At 38.2% G+C, this 10,765-nt stretch overlaps 1 protein-coding gene across 1 annotated transcript; it reads right to left on the bottom strand.

Annotated features, from left to right (window-relative positions):
* Nucleotides 1-6,469: 6,469 nt before the first annotated feature.
* On the bottom strand, nt 6,470-9,862 carry LOC149236980 (uncharacterized). Its single transcript, XM_089369099.1, has 2 exons — nt 9,305-9,862; nt 6,470-9,190 (listed from the first exon to the last, which is right to left on the bottom strand). Exons 1-2 carry the CDS (start codon nt 9,860-9,862, stop codon nt 6,470-6,472), a joined length of 3,279 nt encoding a protein of 1,092 aa, XP_089225225.1.
* Nucleotides 9,863-10,765: the final 903 nt, after the last annotated feature.

Here is a 10,765-nt window from a genome sequence, read left to right on the forward strand (position 1 = left end):
ATTTCTTTTTAATTTTTTTTGTTGCAACATAAAAATTTTAAAAAATTAAGAATAAAAATTTATTTTTAAAATTTTAGTTCTTAATAACAATACAAAACAAATAAATAAAAAAAGTTATAAAAAAGAATTAATTTCTTTTTAAAGTTTTTGATTTAAAAAAAATCAACAACATGAAATTAAAAAAGTTAAGCATAGGATTTAATTTCTTTGTTGTAGTTTTTTATACAATACAAAATAAACCATTTTTTTTAGTTTAGTTTAAAAAAAACATAAGAAAAGAAATTCGAGAACGTAAAATCCAAAATTCGTAAAAAGAGGAATTCGCATGAGCAGGTGACTGGATGAGTTGTTGCAATTAATACAAAAATATTCTTTCTTCAACGCTCTGTGGAATGCAGGCACAGAGAAAGAATGTGGGGGTATCAACGAAAATGGAAGAAACGTATGAGTAACACCACCAAAACGAGCAGTGGAACGTAGGAAAGGTGTGAATGCAGAGAATGGAGAATTTATCATGAATATGGCGATTGGTACGCCACCTTCATCTTTTTCTGCAATTCTGGACAACGGAAGTGACTTAATTTGGACGCAGTACAAGCCTTTCTGCCATTGCTATAATCAGACAATACCAATGTATGATCTCGCCTGTGACTCGAGCCTGGCAAAGCCCTCTATGCTATAGATCGAGCTACAGGTATTATTATGCTGACCATTTTGCATTGAAACGATTCTGACATTGTGATATTCCAAGGCCCATTCCAAGGTCTCATCTGCGACGTTACACTGAACGCTGAATTGGAGCCTGCAAAATTGTGAAGTTTTATTCATGTCATTTAAATCTGACCAACGAATTCGAGAAACTCTGTTGCTATTGAATTGCGGTACTCTATGATGTGTAATGCTTCTGAAACCTCAGCGTGGTATGGGTTTGTTTCATGTTCGACGAATTTTTTGGACTGTTCTCGCTGTTGTGCAAATCAAAATGAATTTGTTGTCACAGACACAAAGATTGTGATAATCGCTCTGATTCCAACTCTAGTATTTCCATAAACAACTTGAATTCCATTGAATTTAGAAGAAATGTTAAAATCACATTCATGCCCTCGGGATCTACTTTCACGTCATTGAATGCCCCAATCCTTGATTAAATGCAATAGATCTTAAGCCAAGAAAATTGCAATTCCAATCCATTTCCGATCTCAAGAAAATCGCACAAGGAAATTTCGAATCCGCTCATCGTGGAGTGGTGGAATGCCAAATCTAGGATCCAGATCTCACCCATCGTCCCTGGATCCACATTAATTACATTTTTGTATATTCTCGATATTATTAATTCAGATTTTCTTTTGGTTGCAGGTGCGAAAATCCTGGCTAGCAGATAAAAAGGAATGTAATTGCGGGATCAAGATTCTTACGCTGATACTAGGGTCGATTCTTTTTGGAGTGATTTCTCTGAAGATTCCAGCAGTGCATAACCACCACATGAATATCTCTTTGGCATTGGAAGACAAGGCTGGGATGAACAAAAATGCAACCATACAATAGCGAAGACGTTGGAACTAATCTTGACACGGGACAGTGTCGCTCCACCGCAATATCCAGCTCCAGAATTCATTGGACAATCGGCCATGTAGGTGAAGTGATCTGGCTCCAAACCACTTAAAAAAAAATCTACGCAGTCACGCCCCAATAGAGAAGAAATATCACCGACTGGTAGCTGGCGCGTAGCGAAAATCAATGTCATACCTGGCATCGACTCGGTAGAAGAAATCTGATAATTCGAGAACAAGATCCAGATCAGAAAATGGATCCAACGCTTAGTTTCTACAAGGATTTTTGTTGCAAATAAGATATATTACATCACCCTTCTTTGGAGCTCCTTCGCAAGAATTATCTGCGGAGACCTGAGATTCGGAAAATCGTTGAGTTAGTTTGAGTTTGTAAAACCTCTCTATCATTTTCTGTCGGGCGTTTAATCAAGATCAGAGTTTTTTGGGGTTTCTTTCATTCAGTTTGAAGTTTTCAGCAGACATTTGGAACAAGTTTCATCCATGGCTTCCCGTTTCTGTACCCAGGGTGATAGCGACTCTGCAGAAGAAGAGAGTGAAATTGAAGAGGAGGAGAATGTTGGCGGAGGTGAAACTCGTGTCGTGGCTGTTGGATCGAATAAATATCTGCAAAAAAGAAAAAATGCAAGCCACAGTGAGAATTCTGATAATCAGCGTAGGGTTGTCAGATCTGCAAAGGACAAGGGGTTTGAAGGGATGTCCCTTACAGTCGATCAAATGAAGAATGCCTTGAATATTAATGACTGGGTCAGCTTATAGGAGAGTTTCGATAAAAGCAACTTGACAAAGTGATTCGTGTCATGGAATCAGACCAGGTTCCACGCTTGTATATCAAGGCTCTTGTGATGCTGGAGGACTTTTTGGCACAAGCAATGGCAAACAAAGAGGCTAATTTGGTTTAACTTTTGTAGTTTTAGTTTAGTTCTTAAGTTAGTTTTATTAATTCATTTTATTCTTCTAGTTTTAATATTGTATTTTGAATTTTAGTTTACTTTAATTCAATATAATTTTAAAATTAGTTTGGTATTAATCATATTTTATTTTTAATTTAGTGTAAATTTACTTTTAATAAAAGTTCTTATATTTAGTATTGTTCTTATATTTAGTATTGGTATTTAATGTTATTTGAGTTTATTTCTAGTTTTGGTTTTCTTTATGGTTAGTTTTATTCTAATTTAGATTGTTGTTGTTGTTGTTGTTGTTGTTGTTGTTGTTGTTGTTGTTGTTGTTGTTGTTGTTGTTAGGTTTGATCATTTTAGATTTTCATTTTTTATTTTCAATTTGTAAATTTAATTTATAATTTATATTTGATGGAGTGAATTTTATTAATAAATGATTATTTCACTTAAAAAAAATAAAAATTAAAAAATCACAAGAAATAAAAAAATCAAAACAATTAAAAAATAAAAATAACAAGAAGAAGAAGAAGTGCAAATGGTTATTTCATAACTTTTGAAAATAATTTATGCTAACTTGCTTTCTTGAAGTTACTTCAAAAGAACTTGTGCTCAAAGGCAACAAGAAAAAAAAATTCATTTCATTTTAATTTGGTTGCTAAGCATTCATACTCATTCTTTCATTTTATATCTTTCAAAAGCTCTCACAGTTTTAATGCAGGATTTGTACTAAGTTTTTACAGGTGTGCAGAGGATCCAAGTTCATACAGATGTGATCTCCAAAAATCACATTCATCATTGAAAGCTTGAAGGAGCTAATTACATATATGTCATGACATTTTCTGTTACACAGAAACCTTTTGTGTCATGATATGTTTACCCACACTTCTCCTTCAAAGCCTCATCAGTCATCTGTTTTGGAGTCCACTTATTCATTGCCTTATCCATCATGACTTCATAAATGTCTACTTTTCTGAGTCGCATAAATTTTTGCCTTCTTTTAAGCTCATATTTTTGCCTCACGAATAAACCATCCATCTCTCTACATTGCCTTGTTTTCCTTATCATAAAAACTGTTTGACTGTGACATATTTTATCTATAGTCCTACCAATCATGTCATACGAACTCGTGTTGACTGATGTGGGATTCCTTAAGGACCACCTTTCAACAAGTCTTGACCCATCGACCTCAGCACCTTATCTAGGATAAAAACTAGAGTCGTTATTAGTACCTTGAGGCTTGCATGCTTTAATGGCAAGTTTTCTAGCCAAAGAACAATGGGAATACATTAATGTCCCTTGTTTGTTGGATCTTGCAAGTGGCTCGACATCAGCTCATCTATTCACACTTTGCAAGATGTACTTGGATACTTTGGCACTCATTGACATTAATGGTGAGTTTGCCTGGCATTGGTTAACAACATTCATCAATGGTCGGTAATCCAATGACTTCTTTCAATGTTCGACATCGACACATTTATTCACATGGGAAGAATTGTGACATGATATGGGACGACATGAAGACTATATGATTCAGTAGCAGATTGAACAGTATTTTGTACTTTGGAATAGATTCAGTGGCAGTAATAAAGGATCCGCATTCATGAATTCATCCACCATGTATGCAACCAAGACACATATCACATTCTTGTATTCTTCATTCCATGATTCAATGGCAAGAGCTACATTTTTCTACATATACACAGTTTGTCCACTTAGGTAAGTAAAGGTATGTTCTTTTCTAGCTTTTTATCATATAATTATTTTAATACTGAAATTATAATTTTTGGAAAATGCTTCACCATGTTCATGTTCATATCTCATATTCACATTTTGTGATATATATCACATTCATATTCCATTATCACCTTTTGTATGTCATATATGTCCTTTATGCACATGTCATCCTAACCAACATACTTTTCCAAACAAGTACTATTGCCTTATGATTCAAACGTTACATGTTTTTCAAATAATGATCGAAGAATGAATGGTTGATTAAATGTTTTCAAAGTCTTTTGATGCAACACAAAAACAACAAAAGTATTGCTACGTAAGAACCAATAGGAATCAAATTTTGGTTGTCACACAAAAACCAACCAAAATAATATGTTGCAATCGAATGCTTTTCAGAAAGAACACTTTGCAAAAATAAAAAAGTTGTGAAATTTTTTTGCAAAGTTAAAAAAATCGATATCAACCAAAGTTCATATAAAAGCAAGACAATTAAAAATGATTAAATCATGATTGAGTGAATCATTGCAATAGATTGCATGAGGACATGCAATAACTTAAGTTGGGGGGTATGTTGGGCCAGCAAAATTAACATTCACTTTCACTCTATTTTTCACCTTTATCCTCATTTTATCACCTCATTCCATCACATTACCATTACATAAACCCACATTATCATTACTACATGAGTTCACATTTACATTTTCAAAAGGTATTAAGTTCATGTATTTAGAGTGAATTTATGATTAAAAGTTAGAAAAATAACATGTATTTTCTTATACCTAAAAGTGGCTTTAATTTGATGACATGTAGGTAATTTGGAAGCTTCCAAGGCACCCTTATGTGGCCTCCAATGCACAAATTTCAATTTAATCTCAAGAGGTGGACCATATTCCAAGGAGAAATATCATGGAGATCTTGATGTGTCATGGGATTTGCATCTAGTATTTAGGGATAAGTTGAGACAAGAATGGATCTAGTAGATATTTAAGGGATCTGCATTTATTGAGTGGATATCCCTAATTCATGTATAAATAATAGGAGCATCCTTAAAAGGAAAAGAACAGTTATCAGTTATTCATTAGCACCATATTTATGATTGTTCATTCAGCATGAATAATATCATTTTCTCCAAAATTATGAGTTATGAGTGTTGCTTGATTCTTAAGGTTTGATAGTTGTTCATGTGTGCTCCTTGAGGAATGGAAGGATCCCCATACCAAGCTAAGTACACTTTGTTGTAGAGTAGTGTTTATAGTTGTGAATATACTAGTTTTAATTCTCGATGTTCATCTCATTTCTTTACTGTAAATACTTGTAGATAATTTCAATATGAATTCATGTTATGGCCATGTTTTGTTGTGTGAAGATTGATCTCCTTTTAGTAATTACTTTGGATGTGGAAGGGAAACCATGACTCTTAGAAAAGAGCCTCTTCTCCATGAACTAGGACTCGACAGAATCAAGATTCACTTTCTTATATGTTTTCCTAGACTAAATTTATATGCTTTAATAGTTACATTTAATCATGATTTCTTAGATGTTTGGAAATGTTATTATAGAAGGAATGTGGAAGGACAGCCATGACTCTTGAACAAGAGCCTCTTCTCCGTCTTCTAAAATAGACTAATCTCATTGACCAATCATTTATATGCTTTCATAAAATAGATCTGAATCTTTTCTTTTCAAAATAGTTTAGATTTATAATATGCATTTCCATTCTAAACAAACTACCTACAACAGTTTCATCTGAGGTCCCATACATTTTGGTTTGCTTCTAATTTTACTAAACCCTTGGGTTGACAAATTAAATGACAACGATTTAGCATACAATTAAATCACCCTACAAACCACATTAGTAAATGTGGTTGATATATGTCAATAGGCATATATTAACCAAATTTATAATTATGAGATGTATGGTAGGGATTTAACGCTATTATTAAACCCAATATTATAAACACTAATATTATAAACCCTATTTTTCTTTCCACTGGAAAAATCTGTAATTTTCATTAAGATAGAGAAAATTACATATTGTAGATGCAGTAGCATATGTTGTAAGCAGTGCCGTCCATCGAGATACACCACGCAGGGTGATCTGGCTGATAATACAAAAATGTTGTTTATATAGACAGTTTAACAGTCTAGTTAATAAAAGCCTGTACATGACCACACAGGGTCCATTATCAATGTGTCCTTCTATATATATCAAAAAGATTTAACAAAATATTTTATGCTTCAGATCTTGTCATTTAATCCTTGCTAAGATCAGGGACTATTGTCCCTCTGATATCGTTGGTCTATATATGGCCTGTGGTAATAGCGATATTCCTCAGTCCCTCGCTGTTCCAGTATTAACCATTCTCCTCTGGGAAGTAGCGCGGCCTCCTTGGATAATTGATCAGCGCTGCAGTTATATTCCCTGTATATGTGGATACAAGAGATATGGTTAAATGCTGCCTTAAAAGTATGAGTTTCATACAATATGTTGCTGAGTGTGTGAATGTGACATATTGTAGAAAGATTGAACCAATTTACAACATTCTTTGAATCCCCAAAAATGTTAAGATATAAACATTGATGTCCTAGAGAGAAATGTAATAAGTGGCGAAGGGTCATGAGTTCCAAAAAATTGTTAGTGCCCGCAACGAGTCCCAACTTTACTTTGAATCTGTGGTGTTCATTGATGTGGAGTATGAAGCCACCCCCATAGCCATTTTGATTCGCGGCCCCATCGAAGAAGGCCCAAGGGACAATTTTGTCTATGATGGGGGGTGGTTGGATGCGTCTCTCCCTAGGGGGAGGAGGGTCGGGCAGTTCAAGGTATGAGGAGATAATGCCAGCTTCTGTGCGAGGCCAACACACCGCCATGTTGTCAAAGATGTACCTATTGCGAACCTTCCATAAATGCCAATTGACCACTAATGGGAGGTTCAGTAGTTTTGATCCTTGATGTCTTCGATTCCAATCCTCCCATGCACTTTGTATATCGTCACCAGTCCAAGACCCAGCAAAGCCAATAGATGTGGAAATGTTTTGCCAAAGAGAGCGGGTTGCTGTGCAATGAAGGAAGAGGTGTACTGTAGATTCCGATGCCTCTTTGCACAAAATACACCAAGATGGTCCATAAATCGCTCTATGGGTAAGGTGCTCTCCCGTGGGGACTATATCCTTAAGAACACACCAGAAGAAAAGTCTGGTACGTGGGGGAGCCGTAAGCTTCCAAATGTCTCGCCACCAGTGCATTGACAGATCAGGTTTTTTATGCCGAATGAGGGAACAGTATCCAGGCTTTGGTGAGTATATACCATTATCTGCCAAACACCACACTAATTCATCAGGCCCCTGTTTGATTCGAATATGCGATTCAGATAATGCTGAGGTATAATCAAGCCACTCCTGATGCCATTGAGGAGGGAGGTCGAGTTGTAGTGCCGACTTCCATGCCTGTGAGAAAATATCTGTGTTCTGTTGATCAGCGATGTGTGCAAATACCCTGATATCTCGTGCATGTAGGTGCCTGATGAGATCTCTATTCAGAATGTGTCTTCCCCCACTTCCAATCCACGGATCTTGTCCAATCCTACCCAACGAGCCATCATTGATTCTCCAGACCAAATTGTCTCGTATGAGGGGAAGGGAATGGATCAGTGCCTTCCATATCGATGAGCATCCCGCCGCCTGCCATGATGGAAGTCTGATCCAGTCCAATAAGCTCTGAGGCCATATGTATTTATGGAATGATATTTGTGCCCAAAGATTCTGACTTGTCATCAGTGACCAGCCCATTTTTGCAGCAAGTGCTTGAGCAAAGAGGGGAAGGTCCTTGAGCCCCCATCCACCCCATTTCTTTGGAAGGGCTATCTTTTTCCAGCTAATCCAGGCAAATAATCTTTTGTCTTGATTGCCATTCCAGAGATATCTGTTACAGAGTTGTTTTATACGCTCTAGAATGTTCCGCGGAATCCATGCAAGTGCCATCCAGAAGACCGGGGTGGCCTCCAGGACTGATTTGATGAGCACCAGTCTGCCTGCCCTTGATAAGTATCTGAAGCTCCATACAGAGAGTCTCTTCTCCAGCTTTGTAACCAGCCAAACCCAATCGGCAATTCTTTGACAAGTAGGTTTTAGCCAGTACCCCAAATATTTGAGGCCCCTATCCAAGGGGTGAATGCTGTAGGGAAAAGCCTGTTGTGCATAATGTGATTCATGTACCGAAGTGCGAGTGAAAGTGATAGTAGATTTAGTATGATTTGCAAGCATACCTGTAGCCGATGAAAAGAGAAGAAGAATCTTAGAGAAAGATCTGGAATCCTGAATGCTGCCATCCAACAGAATGAGTACATCGTCCACAAATAGTAGATGAGTGAGAGAGCAATCATCTGAGATCCAGAGACCACTGACATATCCATTCCTTTTTGCGGAGGCAATGAGCCTACTGAGACCTTCCATGACAATCAGGAAGAGAAGAGGAGACAGTGGGCAGCCTTGCCTCAGTCCCCTTTCAGAGTGAAAAAAGGGTGAGGCCGAGCCATTGATGAGAATACTGAAGGAAGGAGATGTAATACAGGCCATAATCCAAGTGATGTATATGTGGGGGAATCCCAGATGGATAAGAAGCATCTTAATATAGAGCCAACTGACACGGTCAAAAGCTTTGGATAAGTCAATCTTGAGAATGATGCTCTTGAGATGCTTGGACCAGATAGAATGGATGGCTTCTTGAGCCGAACCAATGGCCTCATGAATCTGTCTGGATTCGAGGAAAGCAAATTGTTGAGGGGCAATATGTCTGGAGAGAATCGGTCTGAGGCGGTTGGCAATGGTCTTGGAAATGATCTTATAAAGACAGTTGCATAAAGAGATAGGTCTATAATCATCAAAAGAAGATGGGGAGTCGGATTTTGGTATGAGAGCTATGAAGGTCGAGTTGATGGCGTGATAGATGGATCCCGATGTTCTGCTCTCCTCCACGACATTCAGAAGATCCTGCCCCAGGATTTCATAAAATGCCAGATAGAATTCAATGGTCCATCCATCCGGGCCTGGACTCTTATCTTTTTTGAACCATTTTAAAATACCTTCTAGCTCCCCTGAAGTAACCGGAGCATTTAGCTCTTCTGCATCATCCTCATTCACAAATCTCGGAAAATGTCTCGCTACATTGATAATATCAGGAAGATTTGCTTCACGGGGGCATTTGTAAAGATCTCTGAAATGTGAGATGCCAAGGTGGGCAAGCTTATTAAAAGAGTCAGCCATGTCTCCCTCTGGAGTGGGGAGTTTCCAAATGGTGTTGGACACCTTTCTACCCTTGGCATAGCTGTGAAAAAACTTCGAGTTATCATCCCCTGCTTTTAGCCAGATAGCTCTACTCCTCAATCGCTGGGATTCTTCGCGCTCCTTTAGAATATTAGCCTTCTTGTTTTCCAATTCTATCAGTCGACCCTTGTCCTCTGCTGTGATGAAACCCAGGCCCCGTTCATCGAGTAGTGAGCTCAACTCTGATTCAATATGGGTGAGCTGAGAGGTTTCCCGCGCATTCTTTTCCTTTGCCCAATTAATGGAGAGGTGCTTGATCTCAGAGAGGTTGTTGCAGAACCCTTTTGCAAGTGATTCTGCTCCATTAATGGGATGAGCAATCCAATAATCAGAAATCATCTTAATGTATGATGGGTCTCTCAGCCAGGTGTGATTGAACTTGTAAGGGGCTTTTGGTTTCTTAAAAGGCCCCTAGATTTCCAGATATATAGGCGCATGATCCGAAATGCCACCCGTGCCCACCCATTGCTTGTAATGATGCAACCGATGAAAGAGCGAATCTTTCATGATGAATCTGTCAAGTCTGCGGGCCAATGCTGCATCACCCACTCTCCTGTTCCTCCAGGTAGGAAGGAGTTTATGCATGGGGATATCCACAAAGTTTGTCTGCTCTAACAGATTAGTCATATAATCTGTGATAGAGTCGATTTGTGCCGCCGATCCCCATGATTCCCTGTATCCCAATGAAAAATTGAGGTCTCCTCCTATTATAGTCTGCTCCGAATCCATGAGGGAGAGATGTAGGAGTCGCTGCCAAAATTGTTCTCTTTGATTACAAGGGGTATATATTCACGATCCTGAGATTCATGCCCAGATCAGCAGTGAAAATGTCCAGACCCAAAAAACCTGACCCCCCCCAAGATGCTTCAACTTTTATGGAGCGAGGGTTAAATCCAATGGCCAGTCCTCCAGATCGACCAGCAGCATCGAGGGCTACAAAGGACCACCCAGGGGTCAAGGATTTAAAGGATTGTGAGATTTGATCGGCCGAGCAAAGAGTTTCTTGGAGCAGGATGATATCAATAGGTTCAGTCTCAATGAGCTGCTTCATGGCTAGTTTTTTGGAGGCACTAGCCAAACCTCTGCAATTATAAGATAAACACTTCATGGGGGAACACTGCGAGGGGTATATCTTGCTCTAAGGACCCCGTCAATGGTGGATTGACGACCAGATACGACCTCGGCCCCTGCTTTCTTAATAGCCTTTGAGAGGTCAGATTTCCTGCCTCTGGTAGGCAGAGG

This window comes from Pinus tabuliformis, chromosome 8, assembly GCF_031772625.1.
Source record: "Pinus tabuliformis cultivar Carrire ecotype Pingquan chromosome 8, CPIR1, whole genome shotgun sequence".
NCBI lineage: Eukaryota > Viridiplantae > Streptophyta > Pinopsida > Pinales > Pinaceae > Pinus > Pinus tabuliformis.